The 27,946-nt window shown below is 42.7% G+C and overlaps 1 protein-coding gene across 1 annotated transcript in view; it reads left to right on the top strand.

Moving 5' to 3' along the window:
• Positions 1-27,946, top strand: part of FRAS1 (Fraser extracellular matrix complex subunit 1) — a 394,684-nt gene that overhangs the window by 221,311 nt on the left and 145,427 nt on the right. The window contains exons 19-22 of the mRNA XM_081813142.1: positions 3,705-3,845; positions 6,160-6,303; positions 25,232-25,384; positions 25,614-25,760. Of these exons, the coding sequence (XP_081669268.1) occupies positions 3,705-3,845; positions 6,160-6,303; positions 25,232-25,384; positions 25,614-25,760 (585 nt within the window). The remainder of the gene's footprint in view (positions 1-3,704; positions 3,846-6,159; positions 6,304-25,231; positions 25,385-25,613; positions 25,761-27,946) is intronic.

Below are 27,946 nucleotides of genomic sequence, written 5' to 3'. Positions count from 1 at the left end.
ATGTGATTCTTACTCTTACATGGTTCAGCTCATTAAAAAAAAAAGAGAGAGAAGGAAAAGGAGGGTGATGGAAAGGGGGAGATTGACTTTATTCGACTTAACTCATTTCAGTTTTCATCCCTTTTCACAGTACTCCTACTGTATACCCTACAGGATTTTTGATATTTACATCATAATTCAAGAGAAGTTTACCTCAAAAATTGTTTTTGACGTGAAAAGCCAGGAAATTTTATATGATGTGAAAATAAGGATGCTGGACCACTTTTTATATCATTGAAAAGAAAAAAGAAGTGGTAGTATTTATTGTCTGAAATTTAAATAGGGGATAGGATAGAATAGAATAAGATAGAGTAGAATAGAACAAAAATTGATATGTTCTAATTGTTTTAGGTAATATTTTTGCTGGCGTCAGGTTGATTGGACTTTACAACCATCTAAGGACACTTTTAATGCCAACACTTTTAGTGCTTAAGCTGCTCAGTTATGCTTTTTCAGAAATATACTTAGCCATCAACTGGAAAGCCACTCTCTAAAAATGTAGTATTGATTTGGGGAAATTATTCATAGAACTTCTTTCAAATCTTTTCCGTATATGTCCTGTAATGGAGTTAGTCTTCCTTGAAGGATCTTAGACTTCAAACCAGAACTCCTGCTATGAAAGCAGCTTCCATAAAATGATAGAGCCTCATTAAAGTCACTGAAATAGTGTAGACATTTCCCAAACTGGTACAGAATTGATATTTCATGAGATTGTTTTAAAGATGCAATGCAAATGCCTGTACTTACAGAAACAGAGCATTGTAGAGGAAAAAAATACTTTGACAGGGTGGTCACCCAATATATCATTTTCCCTCTGTGCCACTCAGCAACTAACAGGCTCATTATCCATTTGGTTATTAAACATTTCCAGTGACAGCAGTTCTGAAGTTTGCCATGGTGATGTTTAGATTTCTAAAATCTAGTGGATGACAAAGGGACTTTCTTGTGGAGTTCTTAGCCCATCAGTCTTTCAACTTGTTTGTCCTCTTTGCTTTCCTGTTTTATATAGTACAATAATAACCTTTATTCACATTGAGCCAAGTTCTCACATTGACTTTGTGACCAAATGGAATGAAATAAAATATGTTGTGTGCTCATGAGGCATTAATTCATCTTTCCCTAGTTTTCAATTCCACAATGATATGATTTGATTTCCTTTTTATTAGGGAGGTATAATAGGAAGAGCTAGGGATTTTAGCAATCTTGTAAAGTCTAATATAAACATTGGTATTATCATAGGTATATTTAAATATGTGGAAGTATGTTTCTTCCCCAAATCATCCTGGAAAGCTTTGTGTTGACAATATAATTTAGCTGGTTTTTGAAATATTGCCACCTGACTTTCTGTTACATGCTGTTTCATTCGTGTTAAACGTGTCTCACATAATGGGCTAATATGTACCCTTCCTTTTTAATATTTGCTTACCTATTCCTTTTTTGTTTTTTGAAAAGGAAACATTTTCTCAGTGATTTTGAAAATATTTGGGGAAAAATTTTCTTATTGAGGCTTGTGCTAGAGTTGTTTACAAGGCAATTAAAAAAGAGGAAATTATTTTAAAAGTTGGAGCTCTAGCTCTAATTTTCATATAGTAATAAATACTGTTGAATAGATATAAAGCTCTGCAGTGTATCCAGAGATGAGGATCAAAATATTTATTAGCCAGTAAGGCAAGTTACCGCCCAATCCAAATGGGTACGGGCCTTAGCTCAGGAGCAGGGTCCTAGAAGCCTCGTGGTGGAGATGTTAAACCTCTAGGTGCTGGTTTATGGATGGGGCAGGAAGCTAGGGTGGGGCCACGGCTGCAGGGAGCACTAGAAGGCTTAGGACAGCAGTGCCTATCAGCCATGTATCGGTAGTTGAATATTTAACCACCAGTACCACTGGGCCAGGACATCCTAGCTTATATGAGCTGCACATACATCAAAAACTGTATGTTGCATTTTTATTGGAGGTTGGTAGAAATGGAGACCTCAGTGGTGTAAAATCACATTTGGTTCTTCCAAGCTGCTGGTGTCTGTCTGGGTATTTCATAGAGGGGACAGAAGAGGCAAAAGAGGAGACTCAGAGTGATCCCTGCAGCTGTGGATCTTGTCCACTGGATGGACAGAAGGTGGCCTGAAATGTGTGGGGTCATCCACATGGGTAAGAATCGGGTCTTTGTCTTATTCACCATTGTATCCCCAACACCTAGACCTATTGGAGACTCAATAACGAATGAATGAATGATTGGAGGTGAATGACTATTTCACAATGGAGGTTTTATTATTATTCAGGTATGATGAGGCCAAGAGATCAGGAGACAGCTGCCATTGAGAAGCATGTGTTAGTCACAGTTCCCAAGAGGGGGGGCACGGCACACTATGCAGGGGCCACATCGGGAAGCACCAGGGTTGGTCCAGAGGCAGAGGGGAAAATGTAAGCAAGAGCCCTTATTGTGGTTTCTGTGGGAAGGAACAAGTGAGGCTGGGTAGCAGCATAGGATTGGCTAGTTGGAGTAACTTCAGTGGGCTTTGGGGTGTTGGAACTGTCTCAGGTTGGCAGGGGGATAGAGGCCCCAGTGTGAGCTATAGGGGAGGTGATGCGTGTGTGGACTTGGGACTGGCTAGTTAGCATATGAAAGACACACTCCCAGGGTAGTCATTTACTATCTCTAGGAATTGGCTAACCCTGGGAGGGCAGTCTCTTCAGGATTTGCAGGACCCCAGATGTCAAAGTAACAGAAATACAGAAAATAAAAAGACATGATTAATACACTGTCCACCCTTGGGAATTGATGCAAATATCCCCTATATTCTTAAATGCCTTCTTTCTCTTTGCTTCCACATTTCTTTTTACACCTGTGGGTACTTGTATCATAGCACTTAATGGTAATAATTACTGCTAAGATTTATTAAGCCCTTACTATGTACGTAGCACTGTCCTAAGAACTTTACACTTTATGTGTTTCAAACCCAGTTAGTGTCCACAGCACCCCATGCATTATGTACAGTTTATATTCACAATTTATACATGAGGGAGTAGGAGTCTTGAGAAATTACATAAATTAGTCAAGGCCACATAGAATTGCGACGTGATGCTCTTACTCCCTCTATGATACTTTGTCTCCCATTAATTGTATTCCAGTGACTTGCCTGTGTGTCTGTTGATGAAGCTAGTTTGAGCAGCTCAAAATGTTGGGACAGTTCTTCTCACCTGTGTATGTCCAATCTCTATTAGAGAGTAGGCACCATGTAAACCTTTGTGAGTAAGTCAAGCTTCCATCACTGTTCTCTGTAATTTGAGCAGCCTGATAAACAGCCCATTGTCTAATGATGGAGGAGGAGCTGTCCTGAGGGAAGAAGACCTTTCTTACGGCTTCCTGGTCTTTATTTGACATTCTCTGAGAATGGAACCTGGGAAGAAAGAAATGTATGACTCTGCAAATGGTTATTTCTGTTTCGTGGCATTTGTGCCTTAATCTGGGTCCCACAGATGCTTGCTTTGCAGGATATGGCCTTTAGAAAGAAGTATGTGAGATGTGTACCCTGTCCTTGGGAAAAACTAAGCCGATGTGGGGAACTTATTCCAACCCAGAAATGTTAACAGGAGAGACAGAGCTACTGCATTTGTCATACGGTGACTTTCCTGATGGTCTCCTCTGCTTTGTCTTTCCTCTGCCTTCCAGCTTGCCACCCATCCTGCTTCAGGTGTGCAGGGAAGAGCCCACAGAACTGCACAGCCTGCTGGCCTTCCCAAGTACTGTTGGATGGGCAGTGTCTGTCCCAGTGCCCGGATAGTTACTTTAACCAGGAAGGCAGTTGCACAGGTAAGCATGTAATATGCTGGGACATGTCCCCTATGCCATTGTTTTGTCTTTGTCATGCAGCCAGGCTCTGTAATTAAAAACGTGGTCATATCAGGGGACAAGGGTTGGGCTGTAAACCCTCATCTTGAATTTGTTAGGTATAGAGTGAGGGGAGCAAGTGAAGTTCTGTTCTTCCAATAGGGAAGTATGGGTGAAGTGAAAAATTGGAGTCGGCTTCGTCCTGTGCATGCAGGGAGGGATGGATCTGATGGTGTTCGTCATGGAGACAAGCTACTACAGACAGGTTCTAAGGCATCTGTGGAGGACCAGGCTTTTGGCATTAACTCTGTACTTCTCAGCCCCACTTCCCCTGGCTACAGCCTAAGAGAGCAAAAAGAGAAAAGTGATATTTATTTTTGTCTTTGATGTGTTGGTCCAATATGTTTTTAACAACACCTTTATATATTTCAGTGACAGAGATTCTAGAAATCACTAGTTGAGATTAGTTCAGGGTTTTATTGGAATTGACAAAATACTAAAATTTAAGCACCCTATTGTAGCACTGTGTTTTCTTGTATCTACAGAAGAAAAGGTAAGACAAAACACATTCTTTCATGATTACTATTTTATTTCTAAAAATAGACTGTTGAGGCCCACTGTTAGGAGAAAGCCAATTGTTACAAAATTGTATGACATGTATTTCTGGAGTCAGGAAACATGTAGTAAGTGCACAAAATATTTTTTAAATAAATGAATACTTGTTAGGTTCATCTAAGCCTCAAACTCCAAAGGGGAAATCCAGTGTAAACAGAAATCTAGACGACTGAAGATCAGTATTATATTTCTTCTGGAATGTTCTTTTTCCAAGTACCTGCTTAATCTCTCTAGGCCCATGATGGGTCACTTTACTTTAAACACTCTATCAGGCTCAGTGGGAATGTTCCTGGTTTCTTTGTCATTGGGGTTGTCCTTGAAAACTGTTGTCTGTCCCTGTGAGCCCTCACCCTAGCCCAGCTGGTTGTCCTTTGTGTGAAATTGTTGGGGGGTCAAGTCTGAGTGGCTCTAACTCTCCTCTGTCTACGCCTCTGCCTGCCTGCAGCCAGCAGATGGCCAGGGCACTGAGTTGGCAGGGCACCAAGGTCACTTGAAATCTGGCAGGGAGGAAGAACTGGGAGGTGGAAATCAAACTAAGAACTCAAGTATCCTTTGGACAGACGTTTTCCAAGTTAAGAGCCTTAGGAATGTAGGAGGGGTGATAGCTAATGCTAGCCTTCTCATCAGTAGTGCATTTTCTTGCTTGCTTTATTTATTTGTGTGGTTTTGCTTTTTTTTTTTTCTTTCATAACTCCTTATCTTCTCTTGGTCTCTCGCCAGAAGAAGTGAGAGGCGGTTGAGTGTACTCGAAATCTGTGCCTTTGCTTTCCACCAGCTCTGGGCCAGAAGGGAATTCTTTGTCATCGGTTCCAGCAAGCTCTGCCCAGCTCTGGTCCCTCACCTCCCCTCCTCTTGGAATCAGGCAGGCTTAGACTTCCTCGTCCTTGGCAGAGAAATCCTTAGCTCTCCCTCCGTGCACTTGCTCCTACGGCCTGCTTTGGCAGCACCAGTCCAGCTGCAACCTTCTTCTACTCCTAGTGCCCTGATCTTTATTGCCTGCACCTTCTGGGACTTACTTGTTTTCAGAGTGGTACCCCTTAGTACATGGGTGCTTTTTCGGGGGAAAACAGAGCTTTGACTTCAAACCTGGCTCTCGATAACCTCCAAGAAGAGGACGTTCTGTTTTTGTATTTTAATTAAGTGTTGCTGCTAACACAAGGCATCCAAATCGTGGCCTGAAGGGAGAGCATATGGCTGGCATCTGACTCCAGTGAGAAGTATTGGTGTCCCTTGCTGTGTATGGTTCCCCTTTGCCTGCCAGGAACTTCTGGGGAGCAAAATGTCTCCCTCGGCTCCCTGTCCAGCTCTTTGAATCACACGAGGTATTTTAACGAGAAGGAGGGAGTCTCACCACTCACCTTTCTGCTTTGTGACCTTGATCTGAACTTCCTCACTGACATACATTGGGATGGTCATGCTGGGCCTTCTGGAATGTGCAGCCAGTTACTCGAATTTTTATGTTTCTGGATTCTGTGTTCTGTTCATGGACAGTATTTTCACTGATACCAGAAATGTCATCTTTTGGTTGGGCATAAGCGTAGGACAAGCTTGCTCAGGAATCTTCAAAAGATGCTTAGCGTTTGAAGTCTGCTCTTGATGTAATTTGTGACAGGCATTCATACTTCATGTACTCACATGCTGAGCCACTAATTCCAATCCTAGTTTCTGTTTCTCTCCATAGAATGCCACCCCACCTGCAGGCAGTGCCACGGCCCATCGGAATCTGACTGCAGCTCCTGTCACCCTCATGTCACTCTTGCTGGTGGGAGCTGCAGGACCAGCTGTAAAGAAGAGCAGTTCCTCAACCTGGTGGGGTACTGCACTGGTGAGTGGGAGCTCCTTCCTTCATAGTCGTGGAAATCACTAGCCAAAGGCTGGGGTTCTTCATGCCAGGCTTAAGAAGGCTCTCCTGTATTTGTCCTCTGTCATCAGATGAAGAGCTCTTTTTTGGGAGGCATTTGTCTCGGGTCTGGAAACTTACTTTACTGCTTCCTATCAGACATTTAGTAAATATTTAGATTCAAATGGAATCTTCTAATAACACTCTTGAACTTCCTGAAACAATTTAGAACCTCATATTAATGAAGATTAAAGTGATGATAATAGTATCTCATATGCATGTGGTGTACTTCAGCTTAAGATAGCAACATGTTGCTTCAAACCCTTGGGAGACTCTCTCCCTCTTGTCTACATTATCTTCTGCCTCTTGCGTGGAGAACTTTCGCCATCAGCCCTAGGCACAAAAATTTAGGGAGATTAACCTAAAAGTAAGTCAGTTGTCTCAGGAGATGGGATTTTTCCTCCTCATTTTAGAACTCTGATTTCAAAGAATTATATATTAGGAAAGTAGCCTAGAATTTGGATAACAATGAAAAAGCCATATAGTGTTTTGTGTTCATCCATCCATTCATACGACAAATATCTTTGAGTGCCTACTCATGGCCAGATGCTCAGAATACAAAAAAAAGAAAAGAAAAAAAAAAGAAAGGTGAATGAGACAATGACCCTGCCCTCAAAGAGCTTATAGTCTAGAGAGAGGAATTTACAGACTAGTGGGTTATTACATATTTCTTGACTCATTTCTCCATATTGTAGGAGAACCTTGAAGAGATTTGCCTGCAGCAGCTTTTGTCACAGTTCTGAAGGGCTTGACTGGGAGGCATTCTGAGATGCCACTGGGAAAGGTGAAAAAGCTAGGATCTGGTCAGTTGCATGCTGGAGAAGTTGATCTGTCTGTAGGCCTTGTCTTTGGGCAGGGATGAGTTGTGGTCAATTGTTTAGGTCATAGTATGGGGCAAGCACATTCACTCTGGGACTCAGTAGTCCGTTTTGGTGGATGGGGACACAGGAAGTCAATGACAGTCCTCCAAGTGTGGCTGGTCATGCCATGGTCCTGGGTGATCCATTCCTTTTTGCACATGACCTTAGCTGGTGACTAGACCTTGGGGTCCAGGGTCTATGCCCTAGGAAGACTGAATTGTCCAGAGCAGGGCTGCAGCCAAAAAGATGCTGGGATTCAGGGTAAAACCCAATAGTTAAGACTGCAAACATTTTAGGGGCAACAAAAAGTAGAAGCTCAGAGAGACCAGGCTTGAGACTACTGAGCTACCCCACAGCTGTAGGGTGTGAGCCTCTTGCCAGTACTGCCACCTGTAGTCAGGACTGACTTGGAAGTGGGCAAATAGGAGGCATTAGTGCCTACCCTTGAAGAGGAATCTGGGGATGGCAGGGGCTGACTGTTATTACAGTTTGTGAGCTTGAATTCAGTGACTGCTTCTTACCTTAGGATACAAAGGAGCAGCTACCATGAGAACTAAGAGGTTCTCATGGTTTAAATACATTTGCAGGTATTTACATAGAACCTACAAGATGCTGAGTTGCAATTTGAGGGGACACAGAGATCTTTCATGCTACTTAAGGAGATGAACCAAAAGACAATTGCAGTTAACAAATAGTACAGAGCAACTTATGGATAATGGCACCAATAGGTAGTATGGGTTGTAGGAGTTCAGAAGAGGGAGAGGTAAAAGATATGAAGAGTATTGTGAAGAAGGTGGAAGCTAAGATTCTTCCTGAAGAAAAACTAAGATTTGATTAGACAGAGGGAGGGTAGGCAGGCTTTCTGGGTGTCGTTCCCCAGGAGACAGGCCAGATGGGTGGAATATGTGGGCCATTCATGGCCAGTGAGCGGTCCAACCTGGCCAAAGAGCATGGTTTGTGTCAAGACATATTAGATGAAAGAGTTGGAAAATTTAAGTTGGAACCAGAGTATAGAGAACCCAGAGTTCCAGGCCAGAAAGTTTGAACTGAATCTTGTGGGCAATGGGGCCATAAGAGTTGGGGAGAGAACTGTGACTTGACTGAGGGTGTGGTATGGGCAGGAAATCTGCCCATCGGTGGAAGATGGACTAGAGCAAGGAGAGATTATAGTTAGAGAGAGGAGTTAGAAGGGTGGACCTTCATGATGGCTTTTCTATTTCCAACCTATTCTGTATGTGGACCCTAAAAATTTTATGCTGGGGCATATTTTATAAGTAAATGTTTATATAAGAAGATTGGAAAAGTTTAATTTTTAATGAGCTCTGTTCTCTCCTATGTCCAGAGCCCTCTTGGATAGTAAGTTAGGTGATTAGGAGTTGCATTAATTTTTTAAGGCTAATGGGGGACCGTTAGAATAAAGAATCATGGGACTAAGCTAAATGACTCTGGAAATCCTCAGCCCTAGAAGAAGAGTTCCCACTAAAATAGACAAACCTTGGCTGTCCTGGGAATTAGGTTTATTAAGTAAAGGGTTTAAGTAAGGTAACCATTGTCTGGTGCTTAGAAATCCTTTGTTGAATAGAGACCGCTGTATCGGTGTTTGTTACAGAAAAGTTTGACCAGTAATTTCAATTGTTGATCTTTCAAAGAAGTGCACTGACCCCAAAGTTTACTTTTTCAATTAATATATGCCCCTTCCAAACTCTTCCCACTTCTGTCTGTGGCACTGTAATGAATTCATTCATTTACAGCTTCATCAAACACACTCCATGCCAGGCACTGTGCTGGGCTCTGGGGATGCCCACGTGAATAAGATGTGGTGCTTGTATTTAGGAAACATACCATGTAGTGAAAGAAGGACATATGTGTTGAATATGATAGAGCTGTGGGTATGAGATGACCTGTGGGACAGGACCCCAACCCCCACTGGATATGTGTGGCTGGGTGGGTAGTGAAGGCTTTCTGGAGCATATCATAATGGAGATGATTTTGAAAGATAAGTAAGAAGTAGAGGAGTTTGAAGATTTGGAAGGGAGAACATTCCAGAAAGTGGGCCAAAGAATACTATCTGTTCGGGCACCAACAAAGAATTAAGCAGAACGCCAGCTCTGAGTGTGGGAGTGGTGGTACCTAGAGCAGAAGGCACCAGGGCCAGGTCACGAAGGCCACCTTGTAAGTTCTGTTTAGGGAGAATGTACTTGGTCATCGAGGCTGTGGATATCTCTTGGAGGTTTTTATGGAGGGGGGTGTCATGGTTGCATTTCTGTGAAGAGAAAGATCCATACAATTTGTGTAGAAGAAGACAAGACTGGGGCAGTCCCAGTCTTGAACTGAATCTTGTGGGCAATGGGACCTGGACCTTAAGAGGTAGTTGTAAGAATTCGGGTGAGAGATGAAGCCTTTAGTGAGAAAATTGCTGAGGGGATGAAGGGAAGGGGGCATGGCTTCACTAAGAATTAACTCTATGTTAGGTTGACCTGTGTGAGATTGCTGTTTTCTGTGCACAAATGATCAAATAGTGGCAATTTTATATGGATCAGCCTAATAGAAGCAACAGAAGTTGGCAGTGTCTCAGCCCTGGGGACTAAGGGAAAGGGAGCTTTGGGGATGATTTCAAGGTTTCTGGACAAATAAATTTGAGGAGTGGGAGAGTACTGTTTACTAAGGGCCGGAATAGGAAGATAATGTGTTTGTACTGGAAAATTGACTTTTGGACTTCGAGGGGTAGCTGTCCATGAGGAGGTTGAAGGTTTAAATGACCACAGTTTTCTTCCTGTAACCACTGGGAGCTCATCTGCTATTTTCATTTTAACCTGAACCTAAATTCCTGGAACATTTTTTAACTCGAGTGTTGCTTTAGTCAGATTGTAGTTAACCTCCTGGAACATTTCAGTGACTTTTATCTAAACTCAGGAAGGTGTTAGGAGGAGCCGTGTGATGATAGACAAAGCAGAAGATAATCCGCCCCATGCAGTGCTGTCAGTAGAATGCATGTTCATCATCCTGGGGAAATTCTAGCCCCTGGAGAATGACCCTCCCTGTTCCCTCTATCGTGTGTGAGCTTTGCAAGGTGGTAGGATTTACTCACAGGATTTACTCTCTAGCTGAGCTGTACCTAAGATCATCATCAAAGACCTCTTAATTGCACTTAGCTGTTTAAGAAAGAAAATTACATCTAATCTATCACACAGACAAGAATAAACACATCCTGGGGACATGTCCAAAAACCTCAATGTGTTATCACATATGGAGATGTCATATGTGTGGGGTTTTTTCCTCCAAGTTTATCAAAGCAAATATAGTTTGTGAGATTTAGGCCAGGGCTGAAGGTTTTCAACAAAGATAAATGAACTGAGGTGAGAGGCAAGAGTGGACAAATTGCAGCAGGCATGGTTAAAGTGCTTTGGAAAGCCAGGCTTTTTCCTTCATAGATTTTTTTTTGTTGTGGTTGTTTATATTTTGCCCACGCCTAAACAACATTCTCCCCAAGTTCCAAAGCCTGGGGTGCTTTCTCCACTTTTCTTTCTCAGCTAAAATCTTTCCCCTGTTCATAGGAGAGGGTGAAAATTAAAAAGAAAACATGAGGAGAAGTGTCCAAATGCAGATGCATTAAAAAATGCATTGGGTTTTGTGGAATGCCTAATGGGATTGGCTGTACGTTTGAGTTCTTATGTAGAAAAGGAGATAGTACTGAGAGTAATAAGTAGAAGGGAAGACTGGAAAATTATAAACAGCTAATCCTGGGGGATTAAATTTTGTTTGTTGAAGCAGTAATTTTTTAAATGCTCATTTGTTTATAAATCCACACCAGAACGTACGCAAAAGAAGACAAGTGTCAGTAAAGCAATATTATTCTGAGCATTTTCATATTGTATTCCATGGAACTCACGTTTTAAGCAATGGTTAATAGGTATTGTATGCAAAAAAGATTCAATAAATTTGGGAAACTCTTGGGTAAATAAAGTTAAGCACCTTTCTTTACTGCAGAACTTCTTAGAACCTTAAGCAAGCAGATGGGCATTGTGAATCTCGAAGATGAAGGAGACTGAACATCATTTCGCAAACATTGCATTGTAGACCCCTCACCTTTATTTTGCTATGGCCTCTCAGAGCTAACCAGTGCTTTGCAGAACAATTTTTGGGAAGCCCTGCAATGATTTTAATATATTTGACAATTTATTGGCACTCCCTAAAAGGTAAAGTACAATAATGAACCAATACTCAGATTATGGATTTCCTTCCATTCATCCCTTCCTTCATTCTTCCTTCCTTCCTGAGTCACCAAGGAGGCTCAGGTTTGCCACCCTCTTGCTTGTTGAAGAGCACTGAAGAGTAATCTGTACTTATCTTCCAGTGTTGGGACTGAGAGAAGTATTTGCTCTCTGAACTTAAGTGAAGCCACCTGTTGATGGAACAGAAAACCTGTTAACATTTTTCTTCCAGATCACAAAAAGAAAAACGTTTAAGTCCTTTCCATGATTTTCCCCATTTATTGTCATCATTTCTGAAAGATGGGGCCCTCAAAAAAATGGTAGAAAAGTTGAAAGGTGCAAATTAAAAAGAGTAGCAGATGCTCGTTTTGGAATGTGCTGTTACAACTGCAGCATCAAGCAATGCAAACCCCAGCTGAAGTTGAACAGAATTAAGGAGTGGGAAGGAGCCCCGTGTGAGCCAGCGTCCCAGTTCTCGGCCTCCAGACACGGGGACTTGCAGCCCCAGGTGAGAGCCGGTTCTGTTTTACAGCAGCTTCTGCGTGTGGGGCAGCTGCGTTGGCACTGCTCTCCATCTTGCTGGAGCTGCTCTTGTGGTTACTAGCTGCAAGGAAGGCAGGAGGCCCACATTATAAATGTGGAGCAGTTACTACCTTATTTTGATCGTCAAAATCCTGCTCATCCATTCCCCAGGGCCTGGCTCAGATCCCTTCCCTTCTAGGACCAGCTTCCTCTTGGCATCTCCCACATGGTAATTCCTAGTGTGCTGATTGTTTCTACCAATTACCTAGCACTTGGCATGGACTAGCTCATATTCCCCATGAGTGATCTTTTCATGGTATCTAATAACAGGTGACTCTTCTGAGGGCTTAGTATGTGACAAGCACTGTGCTAATTACTTTGAATGCATTTTGTCATTTAATATTTTTTTTAATTTAAATTCAATAAATCAATATACAGTGTATTATTAGTTTCAGAGGTAGAGTTTAGTGATTCCTCAGTTGCATATAACACCCAGTGCTCATTATATTACGTGCCCTCCTTAATGCCCATCACCCACTTACCCCATCCCCCCACCCCACATCCCCTCCAGCAACCCTCAGTTTGTTCCCTATAGTTAAGAGTGTCTTATGGTTTGTCTCCCTCTCTGATTTCATCTGGTTTTATTTTTCCCTCCCTTCCCCTATGCTCCCCTGTTTTGTTTCTTAAATTCCACATGAGTGAAATCATATGATAATTGTCTTTCTCTGATTGACTTATTTCGCTTAGCATAATACCCTCTAGTTCCATCCATGTCGTCGTAACTGGCAAGATTTCATTTATTTTTATTTTTCCATTTAATATTAACAATGATCCTCCAAAGCAGATAGTGATGTTACATATGAAGAACCTGAAACACAAAGTAACGTGCTCAAAATGACGAAAGTTGGAAGACAGAGCCAAGGTTTGAACCTAGGCAGTGTGATTCCAAAATCTACATGCTTAACCATTTTGTTGTACTCTACAATGCTAAATATAGTTGATTATAACAGTAGGCACTCAAGAACCATTTTTTGATTGATGGGTTAAAAGGGACTGGCATGACAAGATGCCTTGGAGAGCACTGTTGGGAAAAGTTGCAAGAACTTGCTAGTCTGTTTTAAATGCTAAGGAAGCTGTTTTAGGCTGCCATGTGTTATTGTATATATCGTTATTAAGTACATAAACTTTAAAGAAAAATATTAATGAACACTAAATTTTAATAATTTATATCATTCTGCACTTTAATCTTTTTCAGTGGATATACACATTCATTTTTAATAGCTGCAGTCAGCACCTATGTATTTCTTCAATTCTCTTAAATATCACTTAATTTATGTATTTCCCTGTGTTGGCAGATATGGGAAGAATCCACATTACTGTCATTTTTCATGACTAATTGGCATTCCATTATGTTTGTATAACTTAATTTGAGTGGCCATTTTCCTGTTGTGGGCCTGGGCAGTTACCAGCAGGATCTAGATTTATTGTTGGGCCTACTGGAGGTTGAGTATGAGATCCAAGGCTTCAGCCGGGACTGGGTCTGTTTCTCATGTTATTGGTAATAGTAATACTGGTGTGTTTGTGGAGTTTTATGCTTTTCAAAACATTTTCTCATTTATCTTTTCATTTGATCATCCCAGATACTTTCCTGTGGAGGTGGGAATTCTTACTCTGTGGGAATTCTTGGTGCAGTGACTGGCACATAGAAAGGCTGGATAAATGAGTGCCTCGAATTTGGCATCCTAATGGCTACTCTACTCCCCTTCTAATGCTTCACATGGTAATTATATCAGGGATCTTTCTTCTTAGTGGGACCCATTTTTTGCTTCTTATCTCTTTCTTGTTCACCTCCCACTTCATTCCATCTGGTCCAATTCTGCTATCTCTGTATTTTTTCAATTTTCTAGTGCCTTTTTTTTTCTTTAAACACTTGCTACTTTATTTTCCTTATCTTCTTTATTGGCACTGTACTTTCTCTTCTTATTCCTCATCTTGTCACCCGGTCTCCTATTGCTTGAACTATGAATTGCATATCCAATCTCTCTCCAGAACTTTCAATGATTGCCTCCTCCTTGTTCTCCCAATTTGTGTTTTATTTAAGAGACCACACTGTCTGTTGAGGGATGATTGAATATTCCAAGGTGTTTCTTTTCTTTAACTTCCAGGAAAAAAAAGAACATGACCTATGCTTAAATTGTGCCTTCCTGAATTAAAAAAAAAAACAACTTGTATACTTCTCCTTCATGTGACTTTTCCTAATATATTACCTTACAGAAAGACCTCACTTCCAAGCTTTCAACGTGGCAGGGCTCCCAGTGAAGTCAGGATTGCCATTGTCTTCATAAGAACTGCAAGCCTTGCTTAAAGAACACAACTGAACTTATTTATTTTATTTATTATTTTTTTAAATTAACATATAATGTATTATTTGTTTCAGGGGTACAGGTCTGTGATTCATCAGTCTTACACAATTCACAGCGCTCACCATAGCGCACAACTGAATTTAGACCCACAGGTTATCCTGTCAGTACTAAAGATGGCAAGATTGCTAAGGCTGCACTCACCTCTGTTTCTTCCACACCTGTAAATCTCTGTGGCTTATATGCTATAGGCAAAAAGAGTGACTTAGACGTAGGCATGATGATCAGTATGCCAGTGTCAGTTCTGACTGGCCCTGCTGCAGAGAAAGAATAATGGCCAATGTTTATTGAACATTTAGTACATGCCAGCCCCTCGCATATCTTATCTCATTTAATCCTGACTGCAGCCTCTGGAGATCTGTCCTGTGATTAGTAGTATCTCCATTTTATAGCCCGGGAGACTGAGATTAGAGACATTAGCCAACTTACTCGACGTTTCACAGCTATTGAGTAGGAGAGCCAGGCTTGGAAGCATCAGAAGACACACAGCTGAGCACACGTCACCGGCTTCCATGCCCTGATCTAGTTGCAGTAAGACCTCCTCTGCCTCTCGGCAGTCCTATTGTTTACAGCTCCCGTCGGTGCCTTGTCATCTGGCCCATCATGCCTTTCCTTACACACCGTCCATTCCTTCCCTCAACTCAGATCTCACTTACTTAGATCAGTTTACATCTCTGCTTGCTTTCTCATTTGGAAGAATAGCATAATCTGATAAAAACAACAACAACAGCAAAAACCCCTCACCTTTTCTTCTCAAGGGCTCTGATTCTTCTGTTAGGTACCTCTTTTTCCTCATGCCTTCCTTTGAGGAAGGAGTCCCCTCACCCTGGCTCCTCCAGTTATTTCCTTTTCTGGTTCTTCATTTCATCCCCCTCCTTCCCTGTCCCCACCCAGCCCCTCTCCCAGGGATGGTGATACCTCTCACAGCCTCAAACCGGTCCTTATTTCTGTTTTCTCCTTGGAGTCTGTGTGGAGAGCACACGGGACGGTCATCTCCAGGCCCTCCCCTCTACCTGTCTACCTCCTGGACATCTAATCCACGGGAACACCATACCCACAAACCCCATCTTCATGTCCCTTAACCCACCAGGTCTTTTCTTCCATCTCCTGAATTTCTTGTCCACCTGCTGCTGATTTTTCAATCCACATAACTCAAAACAGCTGAGTTACCTGCTTCCTCCCTGCCCTGATCCACCTTCTGCTCGCTGTCACACCTCACAAACTTCAAGTCCCTCTTATTCTCTTTGGATAAAATACTCTCTGGCCCTCCTAAGACACCAGTTGCATTTTAGGTGCGGCTTTCCTCCAGTAGACCCTGTCATGAACATCTCAAGGGAAGATGCCGAGTCTGACTCAATGCCCTATCTCCTGCGGAAACTTCCGTAGTGCCTCATACTCAACTGATATTCCATAAATGTTCACTGAAGTGAATGTTTTCCTGTTTTGGAGGTGCACCAAAAGCAAAGCATAAACTGCTGGAAGACTAGGTAGAGGGCGCACAGAGGAGTGGTGCTCATGACCCCTTGTTGGCAGCAAGAGCGGGCACCGAAACCAAGCAGAGAGCTTTGCTCTTACCTCTGGAGCTGCCTCCCGCCGCTACCAGAAGACCATGTGGTCTACAAGAGCTCATGGGTGGCCTGGGACAAAGCAAAGGGGAAAGAGAGGGTGCTTCTTTCTCTTCTGCCATCTGTATGTTATTTTCTAGGTTTCTTCTGTACTGTCTCACAAGCAGTACCTCGTCCATTTTAAAAGTGGCGTCAGAATTCAAATTCTATGTGCACTTTAAGAGCCCTGAGCTCTGGCACAAAATCATTTTTTTTTGCCTGATGAGGAACACTTGTGTTCCAGCGCTTGTGGCTGATTATCGTAACCATTTCCAAACGCATTTAATGCGGTTGCATTAAGAACCTAATCGACTGACAGGACATACTAAAAACTCACTGTGTGTCTAAATTTGTCTTTATAGGTCATTATTTATCAGCTAAGGAGTCACTGCCCCATAAAACCAACATCCAAAGCCATTGCGTCGACAGTACACATTTACTTTAATATCTTCAAGCTTTTTTGACTTTGCTCCAAAGACGTGAAATAAGTCATTTCACTGCCGTGTCTCCCATCCATCATGACTGTGGGTAATCCTTACTGATCCTCGAAGCAGAGCCTTTGTGATTTGAAGAGAGCCTCACACAGTGATGGCCACATGTAATTTCCTTACAGCTGCAGGGTGACGTATTAGAGGATATTACAGCTGCTGAGTCAAAGTATCTTATCTATTTAAATTTTTAGCATGTCTGCATGCTGTGCATATTTAGAAAACAAATGGAATCCTCTGCTTGCTTAAAAACAAGAAATGTATCTATTTCAGCCCGAGCTAATGCTCCATTTCCAGTCTCCCTTGTAATGTGTTCATTAATTTGTTTGTTTAAGTGCTAATTCGCTGGGTTCGTTAGCAAGCAGGCACACATACGAACAACTGGAATTCCATCTGCCCACCCCTCTACCACATGCTTATTATATACCAGTAATCTGAAACAGGCTACACATAACCGTATCCTGGGTCTCTCTTCTTTCCTTGTCACCCTCAATGAGTCTTATATTTAAAGACTCTTCACTGTAGTTGAAATCGTGACAAATAAGGATTTACCTACTGAGTAGCAATGCTAGAACTCAGAGAGATGGACTCCGGAATAGGCGCTGTTTTTAAGCAATTAGTGGATACACACTCACCATTTAGACATATTTGAGGTTAGCCTCCTTTTTTGATGCAAATGCCTTACGTTACAGATGGGGCTTTTAGGATGGGACGTTAATCCTTACAGAGGCTGCTAGATTGGTGGGTTGGAAACTCAGTTCCCCTATTATAGTAACTGCAGCCCTGGTTCAAATTAAGCAGTGACAGTATAAACTTCCTCTAGTGTATCCTGTGAAATTGTTCCAAATGTCACCTGAGTGGGGGGTGGGGGGAACAGGCACGGAAGGTAGGGTGAGGAGGATTATAGGGGAACTCTGTGGTTTGTTGGCCTCTCTCAGAGTACTGCCATTTTAAGGACAGTTTCTGACAGTTTTGCTCTTATAGTGTGGATCCAGCAAAGATCTGAATTGGGATTTGTCAGACGGAAGAAAGCAAGAGTTGTCCCCAAATCAGCCTAATTCTTAGAAAATAGGCGTATAGATTTCACTACGCATGAAGTGACTGGTGTCTGAGCAGTTCCCCGGGACACATGGTCATCTCCTGCAGTGCCTGGGGATGGGGCTCATACCACCTCTTAATTATGTTTAGAGTGTATAATTAATACATATGGCTGGCTGTGGGGATATTTCTCTTTCCATTATCTCAAATCCTACTGACAAGGCAGATATAAATTGTCACACGCATAGCCACGTGGCGCCCTTTCTCTTGGCCTGAAGTGGATTTTGAAAACCAGGAGATGCAATCCACATTGACCTTTCATGAGCCTCCTAATTCCCTACAATTTCCTAGGATTTTGACTCCAATAACCTTTTTTCTTCTTTCACTCAACACATAGGCGGGGGCTCCCTACTAGATACTACTGATTGAGCCAAATTCTACTTTGTTTTAATTTTTAAAGGTATTTTGGAAGCTGACAATTTGTGAAAAGGTCTTCCCAGGTCATGCCTGAAAGACAAACCACTGGTATGTTGGCTTTCCTTCTCAAGGGAAACCCAAGATCTTCATTCCTGGTCCTGACAGCTTTCATGTACTTATGTTACAGTATTCTTAATATGCCTAGTGTAGTACAAGCCTTATGAGAACAGTTCAGCAGCAGGATATTATTAACAGAGAGGGTCTAATAGACATAATGTGGGGGGGAAGGGAAAGAACAGTAGGGACCCCTGTCCCCTTCCCAGTAAGGCTCCTATTGAGAGCTGCTGTATGTCAGAGTTTTCTTGGATTGTTGGTTCTTTGCTATGGTTCTCATGTCTTCTCTCATCACTGTTACCTTCCATCCAACAATTTCTCATTTAAATCTGTAATAAAAACACAGAGACCTCTATAAAGAGACTGGCAAAGAACACAGGCACACACAAACCCATTCCCAGTTGCCTTTAGGATAAAATACATGCTCCTCTTCATGGTATTCTAAAACTGGTGCAGGCGGGTCCTGAGTGGCTTTTTTCTTTTCTTTTCTTTTTTTAATTTTATTTATTTGTCAGAGAGAGTGAGAGAGCACAGGCAGGGGGAGCAGCAGAGGGAGAGGGAGAATTGGGTGCCCCGCTGAGCAGGGAGCCCGATGCGGGACTCGATGCTGGGATTCCGGGATCATGACCTGAGCCGAAGGCAGTCACTTAATGACTGAGCCACCCAGGCACCCCATGAGTGGCTTTTTTCTATGTTCTTCAAGATCCAGCCATGTTGTCCTTCTCTCAGTTCCTTGAAGGCATCCTGTTCTGTTGGGCTGCTGGGTTTTTGCCTAAGCTTTCCCTCTTCTTGGATCCATTTCCAAACCGTCTCACCCAGCCCAGCTCCTCTTGCACCTAACCCCCACGCAGGGTTCATGGCTCCACCTTCTCTTGGAGGCCCTCCCTGTCTCCTGGACTGAGTCAGAACTCCTGTTACAGACTTCCATGGTGCCCTGGTACTTACCCATTAACTTTTTTTTTTTTTAAAGATTTTATTTATTTATTTGAGAGAGAGAGAATGAGAGAGAGCACATTAGAGGGGGGAGGGTCAGAGGGAGAAGCAGACTCCCTGCTGAGCAGAGAGCCCGATGCGGGACTCGATCCAGGGACTCCAGGATCATGACCTGAGCCGAAGGCAGTCGCTTAACCAACTGAGCCACCCAGGCGCCCTTACCCATTAACATTTAACAAAATGTTCGCAATAGTCTCATGGCAGTCCTGCATCTCAGTGTTTGCCATACGCATCTCCAGTGTTTGCCATACGCTCTATTGTTGCTCATCCCGCTGTACCACCATCTCTATTGTCCTGGGATCCAGGTCTCGATTTGGAGAAAACCCTTTATATGGCAGGAAACACAACCCAAGTCCACTTTATTGTTGGATTGTTGAATATGCCGCTTGGCTGCCTCCAACCTGTTCCATGGGAAAGGAGGGTGAGGGTAAATAAAGTGAATGGTCTCTCTGTCCCTTCTTCCTCTCCAGGTGGAAGGGTTTTTCTGGGCTGGGGCACAGAAGTGGAGAGTGCGGGGGTTGTGGTGGTGGTGGAGGGCCTGGGTCTGTTAGCTCCAGTGCACATTCGAGTTTGTTTTTCCTTCCATCTTTCATCTGTTCCTGAGCTCTGTGAATTTGCTATCTTTTAGATCTGATTCTGATAACTTTCTCTGGGAACACATGACGGCCCATGCTTCCTGGTTCGATGGGGGCAGTTACTTACAGTGGATGAGGAAAGAACTCATTGGTTGATATCTCAAATTATTATTTGATTTCACATATTTCATACTCAATTATAATTATATATCCAGGGTTGTTTTTCCTGACCATACTGAAAGCTGTATGACTACAGTAGACATTTGAACATTTTTGGTGTTTGAAAGATTTTTTTTAATGCTCAGCCTCACTTATAATAAAAGAAGTATAAATGTAAACAATGATATAACTGCAGTTTTCACCAACTAAATTAACCAGGATTGTTTTACTACTTTTCAGTTCCTTAGTGCAGGCAGAGTTATGAGGAAACAGTCTCATGAGTGACTCTCGGAAATGTAAACTGATACAAACTTCCTGGAATGGAATCTGTAATACCTATTAAGAATTTTACATTTTTTTCATGTCTGTAGTGGTTAAAAGTACATGCCCTGGAGTCAGTGTGGATATGACATGTGTGAGCAAATGACTTAACCTCTGAGTCTCCATCTCATCTTTAAAATGGGGATAATAACATCACCTATTGCATTTTTGCAGACTATGCATGAGATTATACATTTATAATAAGTAGTATAGTGCTTGATATATATTCTGAGCTCAATAAATATAAGCTATAATAATAATATGAATTGGGGTGCCTGGGTGGCACAGTCGGTTAAGCCTCCAACTCTTTTTTTAAGATTTTTATTTATTTATTTATTTGACAGAGAGAGAGAGACAGCAAGAGAGGGAACACAAGCAGGGGGAATGGGAGAGGGAGAAGTAGGCTTTTCACCGAGCAGGGAGCCTGATGTGGGGCTCGATCCCAGGACCCTGAGATCATGACCTGAGCCGAAGGCAGACGCTTAACGACTGAGCCACCCAGGTGCCCCAAGCCTCCAACTCTTGATTTTGGCTCAGGTCATGATCTTAGGGTTGTGAGATCAAGCCCAGTGTCGGTCTCTGCGCTCAGCACAGAGTCTGCTTGGGTTTCTCTCTCCCTCTTCCTCTGCCCCTCCCACCTATAAATAAACAAGATCTTTAAAAAAAATTTTAAAAAATTGAATTGCATTCCTGACAATGTCTTTTGAGGGCTAATCTAAAACGCACAGAAGTCTTATCAGGGCCTCAATTATAGAAGTGGACAAATTGGATGTAAATGTTTTAAGTACAGTTCACCCTAGAACAAAACAGGTTTGAACTGTTTGGGTCCATTTATATGTAGATTTTTAAGATAAATACAGTACAATATGGTAAATGTATTTTCTCTTCCTTATGATTTTAACATTTTCTTTTCTCTAGCTTGCTTTATTGTAAAAATACAGTATATAAAAATAAATAAAATCTTTAAAAAAAAATACAGTATATAATAATATCTATAACCATCAGAATATTTGTTAACTGATTATTTAGGTTATCAGTAAGGCTTCCAGTCAATAGTAGGCTATTAGTAGTTAAGTTTTTGGGGAGCCAAACCTTATACTTGGATTTTTGACTATGCAAGGGGTCAGCACCCCTAACCCTTGGTTTTGCAAGGGTCAGCTGTATATGAAAAGTGCAAGTTTCTTGTTTATTTATTCAAGCCTGGGATATTATGTAGTCCCTAAAATGATGTTTACGATGACATGTGGAAATGCTGATGGTATTGAGTAAAAAAAAGATGTTATATGACATTTAATATAATCTCATCTATGTATAAAGCTCTGTATCATAAGAGTATATAGAAAAAAACTAAGAGAAAAATGTCAATGTCAGTAGTTCTTTACTCTGAAAGGGCTACTTCGGGTGGTTTTTATGTTTATTTATATTTGTAAAAATGTTTTTCATATTTTTTTCCATGGCTCACCTCGTATTCAGAAAAACAAAACCTTAAGGTTCTTGTCAGAGCCACACTCAGCCCCTCCTCTGGGCAGGAGATCTCAGGGGCCCCTGGGCTTAAGCCTGAAGCTTACTTACAGGTGCTCCTCAGTGGGACTGACCACTTGTAACCTATCACCCCTGAGTTCTGTAGTCTGCTCTCAGGAACCGTACTTTACTGATTGTAAGTCAGAACACAGGTATTAATCCTTAAGCCCTTTTTGCTCTGATTTCTGGCTTCTTTCCCCTCACATCATTACTCATTTTGAGCTCTCCCAAAGAATTCTCTCCTATAAAGAGATTTTGACTTCAAACTCACAAGACAGAGGTATTTCCTAGGTTTTAGGAATTTATTTTCCTTTTCTGGTTGGTTGAAGAAAAGTCAGTCAACCTTCAGATTGACTTGAGAGCAGGATTTCAGAGCATATTTAAGTAGTCTTCTTAAGGGGCTTATAAATGAGAGTTGGGAAGGGAGGTTTGCGTGAATGCATTAACATGGGATCCCTTAGCTTGTTGCTTTGGAATGAATCTATTCATAGGCCTGGGTGTTTAGTATGACTTTTTAAGCCATGGATGAATGAGTAAGGAATGAATACAGGTCATGAACAAAAGAGGGAGCCCAACTTCCAGAGTCGGGTAGTTACAGTCTCGTGTGTAAGGTAAAACTTTAAACTTCCTTGCATTAATGTGATGCCTTGGGCAACCTGCAGTTGATTGTTTTATATTTTCAGGTGTCATTTATTGATTTCTCCGTGCTTCCGGGTACTCCATCAGGCAATGTGATATGTCTGGCAATTGATGTGATGCCTTCTTAAGGCTTCACATGGAGCCATGAAGAGAGGCAGAGGCCTCAAGTGGTTTTGGAGTCTCTGAGACTCTTGAGCCCTTTCCACTGGCTTCTAGTAGCTGTCTGTCAAAATACAATGCAAACAGCCCTGTCTAGTTTAGGACCTTCAGAGGATGAGACTCGATTAGGAGGAAGGCAGAAAGTGAGGGTTGTGAGAAATGTCTACATTTATCAGGCAGTGGTGGCAGAGAGCAAGGACCTGGCCGTGAACAGCACCAGGATAAAACATACTAACGGAGGACAGGGGCTCAAGGAGGAGGGCAGCCAGGAGTGTCATGCGTTGTAGAGCTCTCCCGTAGGTTCGGTTTAGAGGAAGCCATTGGATTTGGAAATAAGAGGTGGTCAGGGACCTTTTCAAGGCAATACCACAGCAGGCTCGTGGAGGTTGAAGGCAGATCCCAGCAAGCTGAAGCGTTCGGGAGGCAGGGAAGTTGGGTGGTGAAGGGAAGGCGAGAGATGGCGGTGTGGTTGTAGAGAAAAGCTTTGGAGGCATTGGTAATGCAGAGTGTGTTCAGAGGTTGAGGTCAAGGAGAGTGAAGAGAGATGGGGTAAAAGATGCAATAATGCCGAAATAACGTTCTAATAACGTTGAAAACTGGATCCAGAATGTGGGCGGAGGAATTAGCCATTTCATACCGGGAGAGAAGAAATGAAATAAAAATGGGTAAAGAAAGATGTTTTGAGTCTGACAGGAAGCCTGTGCCTGAGGGACTGAATGAAGTAGAAGATAGAATAACCTGGGAGGAGGCGGAGGGTGAGGGTGGGGCCTGGAGATGAGGAGTGAGGGTTTGCAAGCAGCTGCCGTGAGAGTGGGAAGGAGCATCCATAGCCTAGCTCCAGCTTCCTTTAGTAGTAGGTAATGCACATTACACTCACTCATTTCAACGGCTTCTAGAGATCCCCAAGATCAGACAGATTCATAAATATTTATTTATTGTACCCACAAAGTACTCCAGAGATCTTCTTACTTTCTCTTCAAAGCATCCCCTTGGTGATTATTCTTCATTCCTCTAATTGCACATAGAGAAAGCCTTAGTTAGATGCAACTAGTTTTTAGACCACTGAACACCTGCTGATCTTGTCGATGCATGTCTGAGCCCAGAACTCTGTAAGCGCCGGCTTGAAAGAGGAAGAGGCTGTGACTTTTCAAATAATGGAGCCTTGAATCAGTAATGTTTCTCAGGTTTCCAACCCTAGAAGGTACCCACTCATTCAGGTAATCATAAAACACAGTCACTTCCATTTGCTCCAGCAACTTTCAAAGCTTTTTGAATCTCCCCTTTAGCTCCTGGCACTGTGAGGAGGGCACAGGAAAAAGAGAACGTTGTGTGGAAACCTTATACTAAGTCGGGGGAGGTAGCCTCCCTATCCTCTTTCCCTCAATACAGTCATCGTTTTCCTTTATAATTCACTGAAGGTCTATAATGAGGATTAATTTGGCTCTTAGGAAATCAAGAATTGCTCCTAATACGGGCAAAAGGCTGCCCGTAATTTGAAACTCCCACAGTTCAGAGAAGGGGCAGGGGCTGTTCGTTTGCGTGCTCACAAGAAGAGTTGGCATTCTGGGGAGGACACTTTGGGCTCAACTTCTGGAGTGGTTGTGCAGGTTCTCAAACGGCTTCTCATGGGGGATGAGTGGGTGCAGGTGTGTGACTGAGATCCACTTCTGAGGGAACACGTCTCAGGTGGTCAGCAATTAAGACAGTATCACTGAGGGTCTAGAGAAAAAGACCTGTTTTAACAGATTTCAGGGGACAGGCCGTCTGTTTCATTGACCAGGATTTTTTAATCTAAACATTGCTCGAGATCACAATCTCTATCTACAAGAGTCTGAGCCGAACAAGCCGTGTCTGGTCCCTGAGTGGTGCATTAGCAAGTGCGGACAGTGCTTTGAATCCTAGAGGGAAAGACCTGTGCTTAGAGCTCTAACTTTTCATTTCCTAGGCCTTTACTCCTTTTTTATTTTGGTGGGTAAATCACGATTTGTGGATTTTCTCCCACCTTTGCGATGGAGGGTGGTAAACAGGACCTGAAGGGCAATTACCCCTTAAAATGAGGCAGAGGATGGGAGCTGAACGCAGTCGGGTTCTTGAGTGAAAGGATGACTATTACACGGGCGAGAATGAGACCGTGCTGGCTGTACCAGATAATTAGCCTTAGCGCTTTAATCACAACTCCTACAACGGAGCTTGTATTGTATTGTGAATGATGTATTGGGTCATGAAAATGACTTTTCAGCTCACAACTCTTCTTTGTAACTTACCTCTAATTGGAGACTAAAATTTTCCACCGACTCACCCCACTTATCTACTAACGCCAGTCGCTCCGTATCAACACCTGAGACTGGCGTGCTGCCTCGGAAAGGCCAAATTCCTGGGAAGGCAGCTTGCAGGGAGAGCACTGTGCCCCCCTCAGGAGCACGGTGCATGGGGGCATGCTGGGCTAGAGTTCCCGGAACTCTTGGGGGAAATGTTGAAATTACTGGCAGGACCGTTGCTGTCGGTCTGACAATTCTCTCTCTACTCCGAGCAAGAATCTCTCACATGCCCTTCTGGTACTTGAAGGTCGTTCAGTTGACAAGGGATGAAAACTTAATAGCTGTGCTGGGCCTGGCCATTTGCTGAAAGCCTCAAACGCACCGTTTGTACAGGTCCCAAACGTCTCCTTTCCTGGGGTGTCCTGCCTTTGGGCTGCTCTCCCGCTGTTTGCACTGCAGCGGGGGTCATTCCGATCCCTTCTGCCCTTTGGTGTAGTGATGAGACCCCACGCTCACGCTGCCCGTGCCTTGTGTGTGCCCCCCGCCCTCTCCAGACTGTCATCCCCTGTGCCAGCACTGTGCCGCTGATCTCCACCACACCGGCAGCGTCTGCCTGAGCTGCCAGAATGCCCGGTACCTGCTGCTGGGGGACCACTGTGTGCCTGATTGCCCTTCTGGATACTACACGGAGAGAGGAGCTTGTACAAGTGAGTAAGTGCCGGACGCAGGAGCTGGCGTGAGCTGTTCTCGGGGCCAGTAGCGGGAGAGAACTGGAACCTCCCCAGAGAGAGACAGGAGGCGGGAAGCACGCTGCGGGACAATAAACCAGCCTGGCTAACGCTCTCAGTTGGGGCTTTTATTAACGCCTCTCGGGCTGCTGCTTGGAAAAGGGGCTTGGCTACATAGGTTCTCTCTGTGTCTCTTTTCCCTCTGCAGAATGTCACTCCTCCTGCAGAACCTGCCAGGGCGTGGGACCCTTCTCCTGCACCTCGTGTGACGCCGACCTCGTTCTGTCCCACCTCGGCACCTGCAGCACCGCCTGCTTCCCGGGGCACTATCTCGATGATCGCCGTGCTTGTCAGCGTAGGTTTTTAAAAATGAACTTTCTCTCCTTTCCTGCTCTTCTGGAGTCATTGAAGGAAATATGAAGTTCTTGCTTCTATATTCTCACTCGATAGCCTTTATTTTTATGAAAGAGAGTTAATCTACAAAGGCATATGGGTGCCGTTAGCAGACATCAGTCTAACTGGGAAGTGCTGGGCTCGGGGATCTCCTCTGCAAGTACCAGCTGTGTGATCTTAGGCCAGTCATTTAGCTTCTCCGTTCTCTGGTTATCTCATTTTAAAAATAAAAGTGTTGGCCTGTTTTGTCCTCAGCAATTCAATTCCAAGATCCTGAGCAGAGAGTGGAACTCGTTCTAGTAAACAATCAGTGACCTAAGCACTTGTCTGGATTTAATTTGTTTTCTGTATGTATTTGTTGAGTATTGACAATGCGCAAGGCTTGACATGCTACAAAGCGTTCGGTTTCTGTTCAGTCATTATTCTGTCTTGCATGAGAGTTACTTGTATAGATGTCTTATTTCTCAAATAAGTCAAAATGTGATTAATTACCTGTGTCAGGCACAAACAAAGAGGATAAATTAGGGAAAGGGCAAATCTGAGTAGAAAAGAAATTTAGGAAATCCTTCACAGATGAAGGAACATTTTTGAGATACGCTGAGGTGGCTTACTTTATTTCAATCACTGAAGTGTCATTTGCGAAAAAAACTTTGTTATACTTTTTCCTTTCGAAAATGACAGCTAACAAATAAATACAGTGCTGGTATTTCAAGTTTGTGTCCTAGGAAGAACCATATTGAAGGAATTATAGACTGGTGGTTAGGAAAGTGGGCTCTCGACTCGTCAAATCCTACCTGCCACTTACTAGCTTTTTGTGACCTTGAGCAAGTGAATTAACTGCTAGTCCTTGGTTTCTTTTTCTGTTAAAGGGATTATAATGGTATGGTACCTACACCTAATGTTCTTGCACTTAGTATGGACTCTCGCGGAGAATAAGCTTTCAGTATAGATTAGTTATTGTTGTTGTCATCGTCATCCAGAATGAGATGCAGATCAAGCACTTTAAGATATGTATATTTTATAGATAGATATTACTGTTAGTTTATTGAGATGCTTACAAAGATTTGCATTTGAAATGAATTTATGTGGAACTCATCATTTTGTATCACCCGTTGAGATACCAGAGATAAAAAACCCTTTTTGGACCCATTAAAAATTTCTTTGCTTTTATAACAAAAACATTGCTTAGTATATATCAACTGTCTACCAGTATCTGTAGATTCTCTAACACAAGAGACATGAATGAAACACTTGCATGTTCTGTTCAAGAGCAAGAGAGTGTTGGTGGAGAAATAGTGACTTAGATTTCTGAGGCTCTTCACAGCAGTGGAATCACAGAAATAAAAGTTCAAAAGAAAAAATAGAATCTTTTGTATGGCATAGAGATGACAAAAAAATGTTGCATTGAAATATTTCTTTCTGAGAAGCCTTTGCCATAGTGCAAGGTGATCTCCGCACAAATGCATTTGTTATGCTACCACGTAAATAGGATTTCATAGACTATTTCAGTTAAATTAAGAATCGGTTAAATGAAGAATCTCCTAGCTTTAGTCCTTTGCTAAAGCTTAAGTTTCATTCTTTCGAAGATTGAATAAAGCACGCCCTTAAGTTGGGTTATTGATGTAAAAAAAAAATCAACAATGTTCCTTTTTTTTTTTTTTTTAAAGATTTATTTATTTGACACAGAGAGAGAGACAGCTAGAGAGGAAACACAAGCAGGGGGAGTGGGAGAGGGAGAAGCAGGCTTCCCGCCGAGCAGGGAGCCCGATGCGGGGCTCGATCCCAGGACCCTGGGATCATGACCTGAGCCGAAGGCAGACGCTTAAGGACTGAGCCACCCAAGCGCCCCAACAATGTTCCTTTCTAATGCTCATCATTATAAACAATTATAGGCCTCACAATTTTAGAAATGGTGCAGTAAAGCACTTTCAAGGAAATATAACCAGTATTAAGGGGAGGCATTAATAACCTTACTATAGAAGAAAGTAAGAGCTGGAGAACTGTCTGGATTCTGGCTACAGAAACCTTGAGAAGTTACATACTGAGCTCTAAAATTCAAGGATAATCAGTTGAGGCAAGCACTTTAAAAAAGAGATGATAAATGAGGTTCCCAGTGCTTAAAACCATGGTGCTTTAGAGGCAAGGAGG

This window comes from Leptonychotes weddellii, chromosome 2 (genome assembly GCF_054177405.1).
Source record: "Leptonychotes weddellii isolate Sample4059 chromosome 2, ASM5417740v2, whole genome shotgun sequence".
NCBI classification, from domain to species: Eukaryota; Metazoa; Chordata; class Mammalia; order Carnivora; family Phocidae; genus Leptonychotes; species Leptonychotes weddellii.
The sequence above is the reverse complement of the archived record's forward strand: the minus strand, read 5'-3'. Positions and strand labels throughout refer to the sequence as shown.